The sequence below is a fragment of the Drosophila sechellia genome, chromosome 3L (genome assembly GCF_004382195.2).
Source record: "Drosophila sechellia strain sech25 chromosome 3L, ASM438219v1, whole genome shotgun sequence".
Lineage (NCBI taxonomy): Eukaryota > Metazoa > Arthropoda > Insecta > Diptera > Drosophilidae > Drosophila > Drosophila sechellia.
Window position 1 is genome coordinate 2,131,180 of NC_045951.1, and position 21,581 is coordinate 2,152,760.

Below are 21,581 nucleotides of genomic sequence, written 5' to 3' on the forward strand. Positions count from 1 at the left end.
ATACCTCTATTCGCATCAGCACCTGTATATTTATAATATATATTAATTTGTTTATCACTTGAGGATCTTTAAGTGTGTCATGAATGTAAAGAACATATATGTTCATGACTTTTAAAACAGCTGATCGGAAGCAAATAATTACAATATAAGCTTCGGCTTTTCACTTCGGGAATTCATCTTCGTGTTCTTAAGTATAAGAGATTCTCTTCCTTCTCTTCTCAAAAAAGAGAAAATTTTTCTCTTCTTCTTTCGCTTTTTTTCTCACACACAGTGTTGTAAAGCGTTGTTTTTTGAAATTTTATATTTGGACACTAAAATTGAAAAAAGTAAACAAATGGCGAGGTATACAAACTCTTATACGATTTATATATAGCATCGACATATGTATGTCAGTGCAATCGTGGGAGATGAATAGATATACTTATAAATACACCACATTTTCCCTGTATCCGTCAATTAAGATTTAAATGATGAAATATAAGTTGACACATGAATTATATTTTGGGAACAAATTTTGGATATTCTTTTGGCTTTAATTATGACTCAAAATTTTCATTAGTTTTGGAATTTTTCCAAGGTAGATTATTTAGGAAACATAAACCAGATTCATTCGAATTTTAAGCCAAGTGAAATGAACAAATGTTATCTGTATTTCAATCGCTAGAATTTTTTAACTAGTTATTTTCAATTAAGAGTTTCCTGTTTATTTCAGAACTGTGAAAACTATTTTTGGCATAGATTAATTATCAGGCTGTTTGAAAGATGGATAGAGTTTAAAATCATTTGTTCTTGCGTTTGGATCATATCTAAACAAATATGATATGCGATTATTCAATTATAGGGCTTGTTCGCGAAGAAAATAAAGAAAGTTCTAAAAGCATAAGGCAAGAAAGTTGGCTCATAAATCTGCAACAATAGCCTCAATACTTAATAAAACAATATACTACAAGATTCTCTGACGCAGGTGCAATATAAAACAGTTTTTTGATTTTTTCCCAAGTAATTTTCGCCTGATTCAATAAAATCAATCTTTTAAGTTTGAAAAGTAAATTTGAAAGCGGACCCAATGCGGTACTTCGGTTAAACAGAAAGTAGGATTTTCCTACATTTGTAGTCGGATTTTATTCAAAAAGTAGTCTGTATTAAAGTAGCTTATGATGATAAAATTTACGGAAGACTTTACACGGAGGAAAGTATGATTTTGTATAGTCTGAGCAATAATATTGCGATAACAATGTAACAAAAAGAAAGCAATTAGTCTATAGCGCCTTATAAAATAAAACTATACACCCTTAACTATAAATCTATTAGCAAAACTTTTAGACAAAAATCACTTTAAATCAAGTGATAAAACCCAAACGATATGCTTTTGTTTTTTGAAAGAGCTTTTAGATTCGGCCAGCAAGAAATGAATGATATCAAGGCCATAGCAGTGAAGCAACAAGCTTGATGATTAAATGCTTTGTCCTGGATCCGTCGGCCATCCAGCGGAAATTGCTTGGGGACAGTGGGGATTCTAAATCCATGGTGTGAATCCCACCGAGCCCTGCAAAACTTCCCTGGGATCGGCCGACCCCAACGGGGGACATCCAAGGACACAGGGGACGAGGACTGACCTTGCCGCTGGGTGGTGACCTGGCTGCGCTGGACGTGCTGCTCGGTGCGGCTAATCCTTTGCTCCTGGTGCTGCTCCTGGCTGGAGTGCGAGTACTCCTGGCTGGAGAACTGCTGCACCTGCTGGTGCTGCTGGTTTTGCTGCTGGTACGGGTTCGGATTTTGTCGTTGCATTTTGCTGCGTTATATATCACTATATATCATTTAAAATGACAACCAAATCGTGGCAGAATGAACTGCACTGTAGAATTGAACACCTCGCGATCACTCTTTCTTTGATTTGCTTCTTCACTTGATATACTTCTATATATATTTATCTCTCTTTGGTCGCTTCTTTAAATTGCTGAAATAGAAATAATAATTGGTAGGAACTTTCACTTTAATTGAGCAACGAAAATTCACGACACTGGTTATTTATCACTGCGGTTTCGGCCAACATTTATTTTCATTTTATGGCCTTGCATCTTTGAATTTCTTTTATGTTTGGCTGTCACACATTTTGTTTAATGGCCTTAACATTTCCTCTTCGTTATACGAGTAGATATAAATCAGGCGAGATCGGAGATCTTCGCATGACGTTCATATCAGCCATCCTTCTTCATATTCATTTTCATATTCTTTGCCTGTGAGGCATTTCCAACTATTTTTAGCCCCGAGAATATTTCACTGCGACACACAGATACGCACTCACACACAGACACACACTTGTTCTCATACACACAAAGAAACACAGTCGGTGGTAGCTTCTTATTTTTCACGGGGCTATTAATAAACTTTTTTCTGGTTTCCCCTATAGGAAAACCTTGCATTGGCCCAGTGATCTCCGCTTGAGAATGTTCACGATTTTTCAGACACTATCTTGGCTGCTCCAGCGTATAATCCTTGCCAGGATCAGCCAGGATAATGCACATCGCACACATGGCAGAACCGCGTATACGTGATCTTTTGATTTGTGCAGGTTCGACTATATATATAGATGGCTTGATATCTGTTTGCACACGATTTCACAGTCCATTCGTTGAATTGGGTGCGGACCCACGAAGTGGAGCCACCGAAGCACCGATCCGATACGATACGATCCGAATCGGAATCGGAATCCGAAACGAAGCACCCGATCGGGCGATATTTTTAGATATTTAGCGCACTGAAAAATTCTTTCGGCATTTTTCTTAAAGTGATTTCGTAACCAAAGAAAATTTTCATGAACACTTTTTCCATTCACAATTCCTGCAGGATTTGCTTATTTTTCACACTTTACACTGATCCTTACTCGAAATTGCGATATCCTTTCGACGTTCTATATATATTTGCGTGTGTGCGGGGCTCTAAGCGAACGAAATGGCTGCGAACGTATACATATATCTGTACCGTGCGGTGCGTTTAGATATAGATATATGTATGTTCTTTTAAAAAATATCTATTTTCAAACTGTTTCAAGTCATAATCCCCGAGACTGAAACCAAGACGTTGATCGTTTCTGAGGTGCGAGCGAAGAATGACAAAATCTCTCGGAAAATGCGATCAAGTAGCTGTGCCTGCCCATCCGAACCTCGCCCGAATCCACACGATTCCATACGATCTCCCGCCGAGAGAGAAAATCTTGCTCCACATGAGATATTTTTGCATTTTCCTCGGGAAAACAGTCTCACAGCTTTTAATGCACTGCACAGCACGGTGGGGTGTATAGGTTTTCCGGGCATGTTTGGTATGTTATTCCAAATCTTCAGTAGATATTGTCTTTCAAAGCCATTGGATACCATCCTTATCCTTTATATATCTATAGCTAGGTTTTGGTTTTCTTATTGGAAAATTGACCTAAACTTAATTGCTGGGTGTCCAATAGTTCGATGGAAAATTGGAAAAGAGTCTCGGCCATTCTCGTTGAATCGACAATGAGATATATCTCTGAGGATTTCAAAAGTGTTCGGGCTTTGAGTAAGTTGGCTAAAAATATATGCCGATTTATTTTTGACACGTATTTTTCAACATTGTGTGCACGAAAACGAAGACATCCTACAGAAATACTAGATACTGTAAGAGTCAAATGCATACACACGGCACAGATCCGTATCTATTGATTCCAGCTAAAGATTCGTTTAGAATGCTCCCTCCAAACCGAAACCGAAAATCAGAAGGAAACATCTATCAGAGTCGAACTTGTATAAATAAATAAGACAGCAATTGCAATTGGATCTTGGAATTATCATTTGCACAATACAATCAAAGGCTTAGGTGATTTGGCTCGTGTTTGCTTTGCCTTCGGGATTTTTCACATTTTCCACATCATTTATTTTGTTTGTCTAAATTTAAAACCACATAAGATGTATAGATATGTACATATAAAATTTGGCTCGTCCGTCCGCTCGATACATATAACTTGATTATTCATTTTGTCTCTTAATCATCAGCACCGAGATGTGTTTCAGTGACCAATTGGCGAAAAAATGTCGCAACTTTCTATTTCTTTTTAGCCATTTCAGAAAATCTCAAATACAAATTGCACCTAAATCGACAGTTGGCTTTGGCCTTTTATGGCGCGGAGTTGTCCCAAGGCAGCCACTATATCGCTGTATACGGCAACCCGGTTTGCAATGGTCATGCAATATTGTTTTTTTTATTGCGCACAAATTAATTGTTAACATGGCCAACAGTAGAGTGGCAGAGCGAGCCCAGTAACAGAATCATTAAATTACAAACTCGGCGAAGTTGATTCTAGGCAGCCAGGCGCAGCGACGGCAAAGTTTCGACTGTCACCGACTAGGTACAAATGTATCTACAAATGTATCTACAGGCATTTAAGTGCCCCGGGCAGAGATAAGCCGAGAAACAGAGACAGGCAGCACGCATCGCGGCTAGCTTTCTTCTGGTTCTGGCTAAATTATATCCACCGAAACAACAACAGCAGGAGTAACAGTTAGCCGGTTCTGCAAGGCAGATTGCAAAGACAGTTTGCGTTTGTTGCTAGCGATGCGCTACGAAAATGAATGGCATGCAGTGAAAGAAATATTTGCATTTAAATGGTACATTGTGCCCGCCATTATAAAATACTTTTAAAATTAGTTCGAAAGCTTACAAGAACTACTACATATAGTAAACTATTAGATCTTTTAATTTTAAATGCTGATTATAGGCTTGAATTTGTCACTTTATTTTTGCAAGTGCACAGCTTTTCCAAGCAACCATTCGCTTGACAGCTGTCCGTAAGATTAAGAGCACTTATCTATCTGACCAGGCTGAGGCTGTATCTGTATCTTATCTGCATCGCAGATACTTTGTGCAAAAATATTCGCCCAATTATGTCACTGCCCGAGAATGTGCCAACAAACACAACACTTGTACAAGAAAACATTTCACTTGTCTTTTAATTAGTATTATTAATGGTTTAGTATACATAATAAGGCAACAGTAGGTTTAGTTCGTTTTAGTTTTGCTCAAAAATTAGTTTGGCTTCTCCCAGCCAGCTCTCGAACTCGGCGATGCATTCAATTTACTGCAAACAAGAAAAAGAATTCGAGTTCAATTAACGATCGTACTGAAGACCAGATCGACAGGATGGAACAACAGATGCTGGATGAGTTGACACTTGAGCGTTGGAAGCGAGCGGGCAGAACATGCAGCATGCAACAGGCAGTGGGAAAGATGGATATAAAGTATCTCTGGATTATGTATGAGAATGCCACCCCCCAAGCCGATGAGCCGAGCTGGCGACCCCAAGCCAAGCCAAGCCCATCTTAATGCTATAAATACACTACGGAATGTTCTTTTCTTTGCTTTGTTCTTTTTAACGCAGATGTAATGAGTCGCGTAAGCAGATCTGCATTGCCAGAGTTTCGTCTGGCATCGAATTTCGCGACCATCGCAGCCAGCCTCAATCTCAAACTCAAACCCAATCCCAATCCAAGTTCCAGGTCCCAGTCCCGGGCTTGGGCCCCTCCATTCAGCAAAACCATAAAACCGAAACGAAACGTCGACAACTACGATGTTGCGACTACTGCGCCCCAAGAGCACTGCATGCCAAGCGGCAATTTAGGTATAAAGTGTCCAAACCTGGTTGACTCCAGCCTTGGAACAGGGTATCGGAACAGTCTAGTACATGAGGCAAATGTTTAGTATAACATGTAAACAAATTACTTGCTAGACTCTGTAAAGCATTTTTTAACATATTTGAAAAAAAATCTATTAAATCGTTGATTATAATTATACTAGAAGGAAGTTCAAGAAACCAATTAATAATTATTTAGTTAATTGAAAGAGTATCCCGAAATCGACTCTACATGGCTGTTTCCCTTATTTCTTTAGCCTTTTCATATCAATTGTTTATACAATTAGACACACGAGTCGCAGTCAAAGTCCCCACCTCCCTTTCTGGTAAATGAAAGTTGCAATGTGGTGCAGAGCGGTGGCTGTAATCTATATTTAGTGATTTTACATGCGGTACCTCGAAGATATTCGAAATATGTGTGTATGGATTGCGTGACATGCCCATTTTGTAGCTAGCAATTTTCCAGATCGCTTGAGGATCGAAATGATGCATTTAGCCGATGATTAATTATGGATTCAATATGGAAACAGCATTCAATGTAAACTAATCGGCCAATGCCATTGAAATGATTGATATTGTTTACCTGTTTGCTCACGTAACTGCGGCTCCTGGCTAAAATCCGAAATGGACACGGTCTTGGTGCTCACATAGCTGATGGACTCGATCGTGGTCTCCCACTTCTGGAATGTGTTGATGGTGTCGCTCCGCAGTGCCCGACTCGACTGGGAGTGATTATGGCTCCTCAGGGGCGTCGAGGAGCGCAGCGACATGGTCGATGTGGCCGAACCCATGGAGGAACTGGCCGGCGAACTGGTCGACGTGGATGAGAACGACGCAGATTTGCGCAAAGGCGTTTTATTGACGCCATTACCCAGGGGCTGATCCGTGGCCTCCGGTGCCGGTTCCTCCTCGGTTATTAGCAGGCTATCCGTTTGAGTGCCTTGATCTGCAGAAATGTGCAGGGAAAGAAATGTCAGTGTTTCGTATGGAATGGATTTTTTATATATATTTCTAAAATTACCATTTGAGTATTAAATATAGTTAATATGGGAATTTACTTAGCTAAAGATATTACGTGTTAAATTTAGTAATTGAACAGGCTTTCGAATTTTCGACACTTGTTTCGTACAGTGTAGCGAGAACTGGGAATTTTGGCGAGTTAGAAACGCGGAAATGATTGGCTTCTTCAATTTTTATGGCTTCACTGCTGCGTTTTTATATTCCTGCTCAATTAGCTGAAAACAATTAAATTCTAGCGCCTTTCTGGCAATTAGGGGAATTCGTGTTTATGCTAAAACTTGGCCCCGTGCTTTCAACGGCACAGAAATCGCTGCACATTTTCAGCACACCAAGTTGTCTATTGTCTGCTATTTTTCGCTGTTTTGTTTGCTAATTTACAGCGTGCGTAGAAATAAATATGTTGCCAAGATTCCTATTCCTTTCGCCCCGAACAGAGTGACTGACTTGGCCAGGGTCATCAACGCGTGGCGGCGCGGATGTTTGGGAACCCATTCCCAAGAAAACCCAACTCATTCCTAAGACGAGGCAGCCTGTCATCGGGGATTATGCAACTGAGTTCGCGGATCTTTCAGGGCGCCAGTCTCTCAGCTTGCTGCGCCCAATTAGATTAAATCTATGCATATAGACATTAAAATATTTTCGTGTTTGAATGTTTTCATGTTTGCGAACTGAAGTGCTAAATGATTTTGGCCAACATCTGCGCAGTTCTGGGCCAATTCCTTAAGTTCTCGAACTGCTGCTGGTTTATTACATTTTTCTGCTGGTCGTGGGTGTGAGCAAAACAATTTTACGAGCCTCCCAACTACTTTATAGTATCGGATTCGAATGCCTTTGGCTCTTATCCAGTTTATAAACATATATGTATATGTTTATACGTTTGGCTAATGTGCCTATAGATTGTCGTGCCAGCCCAAAAAATTTTACTGAAACCAAAGCGGAAACAGTCTTATTAAAATTTATTTGCGGCAAGTGCGCCGGCGGTCATACAGAACACTCTGCCAAAAATTATTAAACGTATTAGACAAATATCTATATTTCGGCGGTATTACGTAGTTAGCTTAAGGATATACTTAGTATGAATTTCATTATGTCTGCGACGATACTAAAGAACCTAGATTATTATGCATTTATAAGAAGTGCGACCACGCCTTTGCCATGTCGACCGATTTGATATAATATCATAATAAACCACTCAACTGGATCCCACAAAAAGATCCCATCTAATGGATCACCAAATTGTTTCCTCATCCACAAATTTCTGAACAAAACAAAGAAAAACCAAGAAAATATGAACGAATTTCTGAAGTGGCAAAGGAAAATTGAGTTGTGTGTGTGGTTTGTGACTTGTTGCGCTGAGTTCATTTGCTATTTTAAGAAAATTACCCAATTAATTTAGGAAAACACAGGAACCATAATGCGAATGTTTGTGTAGCTGCGGCAAAGACTCATCACAAAAAAATGTGGATGGGACACTTCGGTGGTAAAAATGTAGCACATATTCTGGCACTGGTGCCCAAAATCCAGGCAGTTTAAAAACGTATTCATAGAAGCGTTTATGTTTGGCTTTGGGTATTGAAATCTGGCGAAATAACATTTACCAATTCGCACTGGCAAAACATTTGCCACACGATACCGAAACACAGAATTTGTGTTTGCTCTACAACGAGGGAAATTTTGCGAATGTGCCAAATAAAAAAAAAGGTACAACGAATGAACGAAAAAAATATACTAAACAGCCGGACACGGCCCGTATATTTCAGTTTCGCATTGAAGAACGCCACACGCGGGATGTTTTTCATATTTTCGTTTCGAATTTTATTTTGACAGTATGTATATATGCACATACATCTGACAGCGTTTTATCGGTGCGGGAAGCAATTTTCTGAATCATTAAGGTGCAATATCTGGCCATATGTTCGCATTCAAAATCCGATCTCATCGAAATTACCGCGCCATTATATTTTCGTAAAAGATGCACTAAGCACTGGCCATGATGATGCTGCAAATGACTCAGAGTGCCTGCATTTGGCCTCTGAGTAGGATCTAATTTGTTTCTTGGACCGCTGCCTAATGACTCGAACACTCTGGCCAGGCACTAAGCACACAATTAGAATTGGCAGATTGGCAGGCGAGGAGGAGGAGGAGGACCTTGAACCCCCAAAAACACCCAGTCAGCCAGAGACCACCCACCATCCACTGGCGACTAATCAACGGCAGAATCGACAGAAGTGTGTCATATGCCCCAAAGTGAGTCCGTCTGTTTTTGGCTATGGGTTGATAAGTAGGTGTTGTCAAGAAAATTAATTAAAGAGTTATGTTTCATTGAACCCAAGGACATAGTTTTAATATTACTGAAAAACGTGTATTTGCATAACTCACAAAAATCAATAAATCCTATTTTCCCTGGCGACTTTCTGCCACGTTGCACTAGTTGGCAACACTGCCGGCGATTTGTGTTTGGTGTCAGTGTCAAGGACTCGCAAAGGCCTACATACTGGTGGGCCCATGTGTACTCAATTGCCTTGACAGCCGAGAGTGTTTATGTCTGGCCTGTCCGAGTTTCAGCGCTGCCCCTTTGTTTCGTAGAATATTTCGCATTTCGCGCGCTTTACTCGCCACTGATTCTTGGCAAGCGATCGCGACAAAAAAAAAGAAAATGCCGAGAAAATTAGATAAATAAACATTGCCGAAAGGCAAATAAATCATCTGCGAGCAGCAAAGCGAAACAGTCGGACTGTCAGCCGCCCACCCAAAATATTTTATTCCACACATATCCAAACATTTGTTCAGATGATGCCTTTCGCATTTTTTGAATCACTTTCTGACCCGATTTTAAAAGTAGTTTTTTGGCCTAGTTAAAACATTTATATGGCAATGAGTAATGAAAAGCAAATGACTGAAATTAATTGATGGACTAAGAGCTTAAAATGATATATGGGACTTTAAAGTTCTGTAATTCATTTAGAAATCTAATTTGAAAAGTTCTTTGCGGTGGTATACAGGGAAAATTAATCTTGAAAAGAGATCAAAGCTGATCAAAATTTATGTCAAAATCAATCTACTCAATTCATTTTAAAATTTTTAAAATTGTATCGTACTTTTTCAATATTCTAAGATCCACGATCTATTGGCGCCATCTAACGCCTAAACATTTCGAAAGCTTTTTCGAACATTTGTTCCCAGCTTTTTCGAACATTACGGTCGACCCCAAATATAGAGAGCGCCACCATTAAACTTTTCACGATCAGCTGAGTAAGGAAAAGCCAGAAAAATCGCATATAAAAGGTTCCTTTTCGTTTAAATATTTGTTTATTTCATTTTCGACAAAAACACAAGTAATACTATATTCCTTCGTTGTATGCATGTATAATGTGTAGTTTTGGGCGACATTTTGTAAGTCCATCTGCCCACAAAACGAATAAGTGACGCGGGCACAGTAAATACATACACACAATAAGGCGAAACTTTGGCATTGAACAAATCATAAAGCAAATAATAATAATAGTTGCATTTAAACAAGCTTAGTATCTAAAGCCGCGGTTTGTGCTCGAAACGGTCAAATTTCCGCTGGTGGTGGCCGCTCCCAGAGGATTCATGGCGGTGCAGGCGTAGCTGCCGTTGTCATCTGCCGGATTCCGAGCCATTCCAGAGGATGCCAACCATTCCAGGAGGAAGCGAGGAATAGAGAAGGTTGAACGATTAATGAGCTGCCCGGATATGATTGTACACAGAACGAAATTGGATCGGACTCTAAATATGGGGAAATTGCACTTGAAATGTCTCTTTATCTATCAGTATCTCAAGGATTGCATTTTCTGATAACTTGATAGATATATAACCATTAGAAATTGAAAGTAGTACTTCAATTGTTAGTTAATAGTTAGACGTTAAAGAAAGTCTATGTGAATAGTCCCTCCCATTTGGTTCTGTGCATCTTTGGCTGACCTGCTTGTCCGCAGTACTCACCCGGATAGGCCTGCGGCAGGGTTAGTCGGCACACGCCGTTCCGGTACTCGATGCAGTGCCTGCTACCCGACTCCAGGAGACCGCCGTTGTGCGTCCAGTTGACCTGCGGCTGCGGATGGGCCTGCACAATGCACTCGAAGCGCGCTGTGCCTCCAACTCCGACCGCGATGTCTTTCAGCGGCTGTCCATTTATCCGCGACGGGGCGAAGTGGGATAGATCGGGGGAGAGATTGAGGGGTTTCAGTATTCCGGGTCGGACACGTGGGTCGTGGGTTAATGACTCTGGCTTACCGTTATGAATAATGGCTGCCTTTGTGCCAGCTCATCGCGACTCAGATGCGCATTGACGGGTTCCGTATTGGGCAGCTCCGGCACTGGAGTGTGGGGAAACCATTAGAATCTCTGGCTCAGCGTTTTCAAAGCGCATCCATTAGTGGGATTAGCACGCGGCAAGCACGGAACACAAACACTTCGACGTACGATTCACTTTAAAGTTTAAACACATAAAACGCAAACAAACGCAAATTTCATGCAAAAACAAGGCGGCAAGCTGGATTCCATCGGGTTAGCATGCTTTTTTTCGAATTTGAGGGTTAGAACAACAGGACCTGTCTATTTACACACTTAAACTACAGGCGATGACGTTTTGGGTGTTAATCACAAGGGCACTAAGCCACGATTGCCTCTTTAAACCTCAAAAGACATGAACTATTTTTAATTAATTAGTTTTGATTAACTAGTTTAGTTCATATCTCTGAGCCAGCGACAATCTCGATCACAACATAAACGTGTCCTAGACTAATTGACAACATCGATAGCGCTAAGCCATTCTGACTGATGGCTTTCATCTGGTGACAGCTTTCCGATTTTTGAGTGCTTCAGTACCTGTGCGGATCATCTGATCCGGAGGCAACCGAGGTGCCTGGGCATGGAGGCGATCCAGGTGGATGTAGAGGCTGTGGCCACTGGGCAGGCTATAGCGCTTCTGGCTGTTGACAGTTCGTGGGGCCATTGGCTTGGTAGTCGACCAGTTCCTGGTCTGACTCCTTCGCTGCACCTCGTTATCTGAACTATATCCTTGAGCGGATCTCTCGTGCTGAACAGGAATCACCAGCTCATTTCCGGGGGGAAGTTTCAAAGGATATGGGGAGTGACGTCCATTTTGGATTGGCTTGGCATTGCTATTGCTGTTGCCACTGCTGTTCCACTGGCTACTGACGAACTTGTGACCCTCGCCAGGGAAAAGGATGCCAAATTCATAGCCAAAATCATACTTGAAGTATATCAAACCGGTATTGGGGTCGACGCATTTGGTTCCTGATTACAGTTTACAGACAAACATACACGATAGAGTATAACTTGATGATTGGGAGTTGTTAGGTTTCGATACAAAAGGGAAAAAACATTTCCCAAGGCTTATGAACGCGTTATAATGAATGATTCAACTTAGGACATATTTACAAATAAAAAACTTAAAAGTAAACATAAAAAAGATGTGGTTTGCCTACGCTTAAAAATATAAATAAAAAGTTTTCAGAAATTATAAGTATACGAATTGAGATTAGTTCGGATTCAAACTAATAAAATAATGTGAACAAAAAATATACAGGTTAGTAAAGGTCTTGTATATAAACTGTTCCATGTAATACTCGAAACTTGATTAATTCAAAACGTAAAAAATGATTATTTTTTTAAATTTGAACCTTATAAACAATAATAATAATGATCTTAACGTGATAACGGATTAGTAATGGCTCCGGTATGTCCAACGAATGCAAATTTCTCAATCCAATGTAACCGAATTCTCAATATTCAAATTTAAAATCTCAAATACCAATTCAAATGAGGGAAGCTGCCTCCAAATCTCTACTGCGGATGGGGTCCGGAGATTGAAGTAAAGTGGGGACTTACCGTATTGAGAGACGCGCGACTCATCCCGGAAGGCCTGGGGTTGCTGGCTGCTGCCCTCACTGGGAGCCCTTTTGAAACCCGGACGGATGCCGTTAGAAGCGGAGCTCCTGACCTCCCTGCTTACATCGTCGACGAACTGATGCGATTTCTGGAGGAAGGTGGAGCCCATGCGACGACCCTGATTCTCTGCCTGCTGTTGGAGGGAACTATAACCATATCGGGGCAGAGTTCCGGCCCTATCAATCTGATCCATGGACTGCTGCTGCTGTTGCTGTTGCTGATGTTGCTGCTGTTGCCTCATGGTGGTGTTCCTGTTCAAGGATTGAGTACGATTTTGGGTGGTCACTGTACTGCCCCCGCGTTGCTCTTTCCTCAGGGTGTTTATATCCACGTGGATTTTGCTGGGCATCTCGGGACCTCGATCGAATTCCATGGGGGACAGGACCCTTTCATAGGTGCGTGGCAGACTGCACGATCTTCCAGCTCCTTGAGGTGGTGCCACTCGTCTAAATCCTTTAGTTAAACCATCGCCGTATGGAGACCACAGTGGTTGGATGCGAGCTCCATCAACCTCGCTCTCGTAATCACTCTCCCGGAATTCTCCGGGCACAAATTTAGTGGGCGTGGCTGGCGGTGGCAGATGGGATTGCCTTGAAGGCGTACGACTGGTGGCGGGACTGTAGGGGAAGGGTTCCAGGATCTGCTGATCCCTCTGCTCCTGCGGACTATCAAAATGTATTATTCTCTTGGTCTGTTGCATGTTCACCACCCGCTGTGAACTCTCAGTGGACTCGTGCATCTGCATCACGTTCTTGGTTTCGGTGGCCACCTTGGCCACGTGCATCGGAGCTCCAGCAACAGCATTGTAGTACATGGTCGGACGGGATGTGGCTTGTGGCTGCTTCTGCTGTTGTTGTTGGGTTGCCGCTATAAACTTGGCAGCCACAGGTTTCGGCTTAAAGACGGGCTGGTTCTGCTGTTGGTTTTGCATAAACTTGGATTGCTTGGAGCTAGTCTCCGCCTTGATTTCATGGCGTATCTCCTTGCTAATCGGTTCAAATTTGGGCCTGGCATAGTCCTGAGGAGTGGGTTCAAATTCCATTGGCGATGGAGTTATTACCACTACTGGCGATTTGTGGCCATTGGTGGCTATGTTTGTACGAGGAGTAGGCGTGGGTGGAAAGACCACACGATACCCCTTGATCTCTGCATCGGATTCATTGGCGCGGGATACGGAACGGAAACGTTCGTCAATCTCACTGCTGTAGTCACTGAACTCCGCCGCCGGGGTTTTCCTCTGTGCAGGAATAGGACTGGGATAGGTAACCACTGGTGGCGGTGCTGACGTTGAGGAGAACTTGGTCTCGTGATGGGAGGAGCTGCTGCTGCTTTGCATGTTGTGGGAGTAGTTACTGGTCATACTCGAGGAGGTGTACTTGTAGCCCTAAAGGAATACAAATAATGTTAATAAATAAAATAAATATGATACTTTTAAAAGAAATCATACATAGAGGGTTATGCAAGTTAACGAACGGATATCAGGCAGATGCTGAACTCGATTAGTTTGATCAGTTTAGAGTAGGGTAAATGAAACATCAATCAAATGAACGAACAGGAACTGAGTTTGAACCTTAACATTAATGTAACATGTGCATGATAATTAATGAGCATAGTGATTAATTGGAGTCTTTTGTGGAGTTTAGGTGTTAGCTAGTTAGCTGATGGGAACAACAACGATACAGAGGCTGTTTGCTGGTGTAAATGGGAGCAATCTTTTGACCTCCCAGTGCTAGCAACAACGACAATGAACGACAATAGTAACGACACACAGATAGACACAGAGACGATCTAATCCGAACCTTCGCCTCCTGACTGCTAACATTCGATTGAGGTGGTGGCACCTGAGGTTGCACCTGCGGTTGTGGCTTCGGCGTGAAGTAAATCGGTGCCGGTGGCTCAGGCTGCAACTTCGGGAATTGCGTTTGCGGTGGTGCGCCTCCCACAGTGGACGATGACTTGGTTTCGTAGAAACTTGACTCCGATTTGCGGTAGCTAGAATGCTCCTCTGTATCAGCTGTGTAGCCACTGGACTTAAAGGAAGTCTCCATGGTGTTCAGTTGTGGCTGCTTGCGAATTCCGGGCTCCACATCCGATTCACTGCCACTATACTTGTACCGATCACTCTCATAGTCGCTTTCGTAGACTCCCAATCGGGTGGGAAGAACAGGAGGTGGTGGTCTGTAAGTGGTGTTACCCAAAGGCTTAGGCTGAACATGTGGTGCAGTGTTTGGTGTAAGGGTGGGCACCGAGTGCGGCAAAACCTTGCTGGGTCCTTGGATCAAATTCTGTTCGAGCTTCTGCTCCATAGTTTCGACCAAAGAGCGACGACGAGTTTCTTCTACCTTGGGGGCAAAGCAAATCTCTGGTGGTGTGCCTGGTTCCAGTTCCACATTCACCAAGTGCGTTACGGGAGCAGTTGTCGCAGGTATGCTCTTTGCTATCTGATTTACCAGGAAGGGTGCATTCAGCTCCTTGGTTGGAGTTGGTGTGGCCAGCTTGGAGATTACTGTTTTCTCCGATTTCTGCTCTACATCACTGGTGTAACCAGTAACCCCAGTTGGTGTCCATAATCTTGACATGGCCACTCCTTCGGCGGAGGGTTTTGGAGAGGGTGAGCGTGGGTTCTGCTGGGCAGGAGTAGCTAACACCGCCGCAGGGCGCACAATTGGTTGTCCATACTCCACCTTTACCTCCTTTGTGGTTGTGCTTTCGTGTTGCACTGTTTGGAGACCCAGAGGTGGTGGAAAGACCGGTACACCACCCTGTGGTGGTGGCTCCTTGGGCTGGACTTCGGAAAGTATCTTGATTTTCTCAGTAATTAGGGGTATCTTGGGTTCGCTTCTTTCGGTTTTCGGTGAGTAACAGAACTCTGGAGCATCTCCTGGTATTAGGTTAAGACTCCTGAGCTCCTCCGCCAGAGATTGTGCCTGAGGCTGTCGTACGACAGTCTCCAGGGGCTTAAATGTTAATGGATTCGGTCGCTGGATGATGGTCTCTTCATCGATCTTCTTGAAGTAGTCGAACGATGAGGACGAGGTGGTTGACTTGTGCTCGCTCTGCTCGTATCTGGTGCTGGTCAGCGTCTGCGGGGGTTGCTGCTGTTGGCCAAAGGTGGTGGCCACCACTGGCGTACAGGGTTTGGGTGGCACTGGCGGTGGGGCTTTGGTGGAGGTGGTGGAGATGGTGGGATGTGTCAGATCTGGCTGATCCATGCTGACAGTGGCAGTGTTTGTGGTGATGGTGATAGTATCGTTTGTGGTTGGTGTCTTGGGTCGCGAGGTCAGCTCGGGCAGATCCAGGTAGTTCGATTTGTGCTCTAGACGCATGGTTGCCTCGGTGGTGCAACGATGCTCAGTGATCACTTTCGACTCGGACAGACCGTGGAGATCATTGGCACTAGTCACTTCGGTCTGACTGTTCTGGTAAGACTGTTGGTTTTCGCTGTTCTGACTTTGATTCTGCACCTGAATCGGTTTCAATGTGTTTTTTGTTTCAGGATGGAGTGTTGATAACCCGTGGAATGAGCAAAGCGAAACGAAAGAACGAACGACGTTGACATCATGAGAGGAGAAAATTCACAAAAGTTTGGTTTATTATATTGATTGATAGTAAAGTAAGTTAACAGAGTTGAAAAGAAAGATAGAATAGATCGGAGTAGATTGAAAGAGTTGTAGGTGATCGTGGAGGATAATGCATAGTAGTCGGTGGTTAGATATTGAGCACATGCACACTTACTTCGGTTTTGAATTCGCTGGCCACAGGGGCCACAGGACCCGTCTCATAGACAATCGTCTTGACCACCTCCTGCAAGCGCTCCGGCGAAGGCTCCAGGATGGCACAGTCGGCAATGCTCTTGGCCTCACCTCCCGCATTTGTGGCGCGAACCATGTATTTTCCGGAGTCCGTGGTTTGCGCTGATTAAAAGATGCATTTTTAAATCGAAAAATCAATTGGCATTACTAATTCTATTGTACTGAAGATATTTGCCGGCGCAAATAAAATTAAATAGCCAATGAAAGCTTATATAAACATGTTTTGAGACCTAAAGACTTTGTATGAGATGTTTGCGAAAACATTTTAGTGCTGAATAAAACATTGCAAAAATGTGGGTTAAATAAACAAAAATCTTGTTGTGCCATTTGGCTGTCATTTCCTGGCTAATTTCGAAAGTGAAATTTCTAAACGAAAAACATATGTATACATACCCTTTTCGATGATCAGCCTGTAGGAGTTGCCCTGGGCTAGCAAGCGATGCTCGGAAATTCCAGCATCCTTCAGTGGCTTATCGTCCTTCAGCCAGGTGACCGTAGGTTCGGGCAACCCGGTGACCTCCACCTCCATGGTGAGCTTCTCGCCCTTCTTGCTGACCTGAGCCTGAAGACGTCGGCCAAAAACAGGCGGGAATATGGTCTCTAGATTTCGGGGAAAAGAAGACCAAAACAATGAGCATTAGCATACGCGAACACATATCAGCAGCCTTTGTGTGTCATTGCAACAGATTTGTAGCTGAATAATTTACTCGAACAGCCGTCCAATAATCGGCCATAATGAATAATTCGTTCAGACAGCCGACAGGCAGTAAAAATAATCTCAAACACACATTGCAGGCAGCAGCGACAAATCTGCAAACAGCCCGAGTAAATAAACGATCTCGGTCTTTAACGCGATTTACATAATAATAATTGCAGGCATCATCCCACAGCCCCAACCCCAATCCACAACCATGTCCACGTCCACATCCCGATGAACCACCACCCCCACGGCTGCCAGAAAATATTTATAAATTTGTGTAAGAAAATCTTTTGCATTGGCCAAGAGATCTCATCCCCCTCACCCGGGCACGCCAGCCAACCGACCAACCAAGAGAACAGATTGAAATATAAACAAAAACAATATAGCCGGAATCATCATCCTCCAACCCCGTCGACCACTAAAAACTCATCAATATTGTCGGGAGCAGTCGAGCGGCGTTCAAGGCATTGACGTTTGAAGATCTATTGACGGTCTAGGCCCCTCGTCCCTCGACAATGACACTTTAATGCTCTCCACTGATTGATGTGGTCAGAACAAACGCCAACATATGATATAGGGTCCATTCCGGGGAACATGTGTATGCGGTTTTTTCGAGTTGTGCACACTTTTCGACAGCTTTTTAGTTCATTTAATTCTGGGAAATTGATTTCTTAAAAAAATATCTGAGCGTGCTGGTAATTTGATATGCTAAATTAGGTCGCGTATCGACAAACGTTGGGGCGCCATTAAAAGGAGCAAATCCGTTTATGCAATATTTTCCATGCTTTCTAGGAATATTTCGCTATCAATTGAATTATAAATAAATGGCCAAGGTTTTTCTATTCGAATATAAAAAATTTTCTCGTTTGTCCGAAAGCATGAAATCGTTTAATAAATACCTTCCCTTAAAGAAATAAGTTCGGTACTCACTTTTAACGACCAAGTCCGCTGTGCTGGTGGATTGACCCACAGTATTGGAGGCGGTCACCGCGTAGCGTCCCGCATCGGCCACGCCCACCTGTTTGAGTTCGATGGTCACGCGATTGCACTTGTTGGAGATCCTAGTGTGGGCATCCTCGAACAGCTGACCTCCGTTCTTCTCCACCTTGATCTCGGGCGAAGGAAAGCCATCGTAAATGGCCTCCATGCTGACATCGGCACCCTGATCCACGATTTTACCACTAAGGGGAGTGGTGAACCTGGGAGCTATTTCTCGTCTAAGGCGAGTGGGGGAGTCCGGTATAGCTACTGCGGATTGTCCATTGGCTCCACTGGACTGAATAAAGCTGAAGGACTTTTGCTGCACACTGGGGCTGCTCATCTCCTTGCTCTTGTGCAACTCCTGATAGTGATGACTCTCCACGATCTCCGGCCGTTGCTGTCCAAGTTGCTTTAGGGACTGATCGATGTGGGCGGAGGAGTGATGAACCTCGGTTTGAGGAGCATTTCCCTCATAGGAATTGACCTGCGATGTGGAAGTGGTGGTAAAGGTCTGCTTTTTGATCGTGACCCTCGAGGATTCGGTGTTGTGCTCCTGGCTCACGGTCTGAACATCACTGGATGCGGGCAAACCACTTCCTCGGATATTCAAAAAGGCCACACAGGTGGCCTTGCCCGCCTCATTCTCAGCCACACAGCTGATCTTGCCCACTGCATCGTGGGTTAACTTCTGAATGGTTAGCACTTGACGTTCCCCACTTGTAGAGACCAGGAAATTGTGACCGTGAACGGGTTGATCGTTAAAGAACCAATGGACCTTTGGTGTGGGCTTGCCCTTGACGATGCACTCGAACTTGATAACCTCATCGATTTCACCTTGTTTGTCACTGAACAGTTCTTTGAATTCGGGACACTGGTGACGCTCTATGATTTCAACCGATGATTGGCTACTTCTACGGTTTTCGGGAGCATTCACGGACTTCACAATGAGATGCGAAAAGCATTTGGCATCTCCCGCTGGATTGGTCACCTTAACAGTATACACTCCCTTGTCATCGCCACTCACGTTGTTCAGGATGAGCTTAAAGACTCCCAGTTCAGAGTCGGATTGTGTAGTTATTCTCTGATTCAGCAGGAGTTCCTTGTTGGTCAGGAACCACTGTGCCGTCAGGGGTTGATCACCACTGGCCTGCACCTCGAGAACCACTTGCTCGCCTTCATCGGCCAAGACATCGGATAGAAGTCTCTCGAACTTGGGCTGCGAGTCTTTCGGTAAGGATTGCCTCTCCGCCTGCGCCCGAGTGGCAGGTTCCGCTTGATTCAGAGGAGTAACCTTGAGTTCACAGCTACTGGAAGCTTCGCCAGCCGAATTAATGGCCACCACTTTGTAGTGTCCTGCGTCTTCTTGGTACACCTCTTGGATGATGAGGGAGCATCTGTCTCCTTGGAACAGCAACTGAACATCTGCGGACTCCTTGACAGGTCGCTCATTGTGGTACCAGATGACCTCGGGCTCGGGCTGACCCACAATCACGCAGTCCAGCCTCACTGGTTTACCCTCGAATATGGAGACATCCTTCAAGGGCAAGTGCACGGCGGGCTTGATCGGTTCAATATCGCTGGCCATCTCGGAATCGGAGGTTTCGTTGGGCAGTCGACCCTTTACTATCACGTTGCAACTGGTATAGGCTTCGCCAGCCAGGTTCTTGGCGCTCAGGACGTAGGATCCGGCGTCGTTGGGATAAGCCTGCGGGATTATCAGCGTTACGCGGCCGTATTCGTACTGAAAGTGCAGAGAGAAAAGCACGGAAAGCCAAGTCAGTTTGAGTTTCGGTATTCACCACACCCCAAAACAAAATTTGGTGGATTTTGAATGCTTTCGTCTCGTTCTAGCTGTGTGCTTTTTTTTGCAATTAAATTTTCCTTCTTTTTTACACCGATTTTAATCTTATTTACGAGTGTCTGTCTGTGTGCACGGATGAGGCGCATCCGGCGGATTGGAGGCGCAGACGCGAGCAGGTTTTGTTTGTTTTTCCACAACAAATGATCTTTGTTTTGCCCCAAATTGCAGGAAGCACCTGAGTTCAGGTGTTCAACGCTTCAATGGAGAACAATCGAAGATTCGTTGGCATAATTGAAATGGTTTAATTCATCAAACAGAACAGAACAGAACAGTGAGATCATGTTTTGTCAAACAAGCGGCGACGGCGGCAATTAAAAGTGCGGCCAATGAAATCATTCTCCAATTTTTAATTTTGCCCAGATTTTCGTTTTCATTTCGCTTCTTCGCCAATATGAAAATGAAAATCTGCAAATATGTGTGCGCACATTTGTATACACAATGTTGGCGCCCACAATAAACAAATTGCCTGGCCTGACTGTGGTGAATTGAATTCGCCATGCTCACATGGCTCGTTGCAGCTCGGAGGAGCTGCCAAAAATTGCAGCTATTAGATATTATTATTATATGGCGGCTATATGCTTTACCGACTTGTGCAGCGCACACTCTGTCCGTAAAATGCGTTGGCGTGTTTTCAAAACGATTGCCTTGAATTCGGTTTGACCAACGATCATCTTTTGCTGAGGGATCGAGAAAAACTGCGTGACTGACGTCAGTCCGAACATTTCTTTTCGATTTTTGGAGCATGCAACGCCCACCGCAAAAATTATGTGGATTCGGTCTGCTTTTTCCAGCCAAAGATTCTCATCTGATACACACACTGATTCTATGTATATGGAAATGGTCAATAGCCAGACAGTTGGAATTGCTCTAGATGGTATGCCCCTCGATTTGTTTACCCTTTGCGGGGGGAATCTGATCGCAAACAATCGGAAGAAAGTCGACGGAAATCTTTGGGGGTTTCCTTTCGAAGCCAATTAAAATGAACATATTTATGCTGGTTTTTCTACTGGAAATCATTTGAGTAATCTTTTACAGTGGAAAAATGGACAAAAGTGTGTTTAGTATAATTTAACTTTCTGGTTTAACAAAATATTCTGGGTAAAATAATTCAGTTTTCCGGTCAAATTGCTTGCAAATTCCTTGAAAATTATATGTCAACACTTTGTCTGTTCATATTAATTTATGCATCCCAAAAGGGGACAAATTATTGGTCGTCTGGCAAAAAGCCTAAGAACCAAAATATTCGCAGAAATTATAAAAATAAAATCGGTAAATTACGATCTATCAAAAAGCTGAAGCATATATGCCCAGAGAAAAATTTCCAGTACAGTTTACCCCACGAGATTTTTGACCTTCTAATTAAACAGCCGTCGAACTCACTTTGGAATCGCGCGGCTGGAAGGGTTTGCCGTTGTGCAGCCAGTAGACTTCTGGCCTGGGAATTCCGCCAACGATGGCCTCCAGCTTGATTTTCTGACCCACACGAGCCATGGCATTCGAAAGGGGAACCTTGAAACTGGGTAGCTCTGTGGGTTCCAGAGCTAAAGTAAAAGATATAGTATTAAGATTTATTGTTAAGCAATTGAAGAAGCAATCAGATATATAAGTTTGCTA

General features: G+C 43.4%; 2 protein-coding genes across 19 annotated transcripts in view; both read right to left on the bottom strand.

Annotated features, from left to right (window-relative positions):
- Positions 1-3,114, bottom strand: part of LOC6610444 (titin) — a 79,013-nt gene extending 75,899 nt beyond the window's left edge. For 3 of the 5 annotated variants that reach the window (XM_032719302.1, XM_032719299.1, XM_032719298.1), the window contains exons 1-2: positions 2,885-3,113; positions 1,617-1,957 (exon numbers count right to left, since the gene is read on the bottom strand). In XM_032719302.1, coding sequence (XP_032575193.1) covers positions 1,617-1,788 — 172 coding nt within the window. In that variant the 5' untranslated portion in view covers positions 1,789-1,957; positions 2,885-3,113. Of the gene's footprint in view, positions 1-1,616; positions 1,958-2,884 lie in introns of all 5 variants that reach the window. The other 2 variants (XM_032719304.1, XM_032719303.1) reach the window with 2 other exon arrangements.
- A 1,836-nt stretch (positions 3,115-4,950) lies between these two features.
- Positions 4,951-21,581, bottom strand: part of LOC6610445 (muscle M-line assembly protein unc-89) — a 45,494-nt gene continuing 28,863 nt past the window's right edge. For 5 of the 14 annotated variants that reach the window (XM_032718015.1, XM_032718014.1, XM_032718013.1 and 2 more), the window contains 10 exons: positions 21,348-21,508; positions 18,056-19,847; positions 16,819-17,025; positions 16,349-16,527; positions 14,413-16,077; positions 12,554-13,997; positions 11,528-11,959; positions 10,934-11,016; positions 10,643-10,823; positions 9,963-10,301 (listed from right to left, as the gene is read on the bottom strand). In XM_032718015.1, coding sequence (XP_032573906.1) covers positions 10,198-10,301; positions 10,643-10,823; positions 10,934-11,016; positions 11,528-11,959; positions 12,554-13,997; positions 14,413-16,077; positions 16,349-16,527; positions 16,819-17,025; positions 18,056-19,847; positions 21,348-21,508 — 6,248 coding nt within the window. In that variant the 3' untranslated portion in view covers positions 9,963-10,197. Of the gene's footprint in view, positions 5,105-6,239; positions 6,603-9,962; positions 10,302-10,642; positions 10,824-10,933; positions 11,017-11,527; positions 11,960-12,553; positions 13,998-14,412; positions 16,078-16,348; positions 16,528-16,818; positions 17,026-18,055; positions 19,848-21,347; positions 21,509-21,581 lie in introns of those variants that run through there. The other 9 variants (XM_032718018.1, XM_032718023.1, XM_032718017.1 and 6 more) reach the window with 5 other exon arrangements.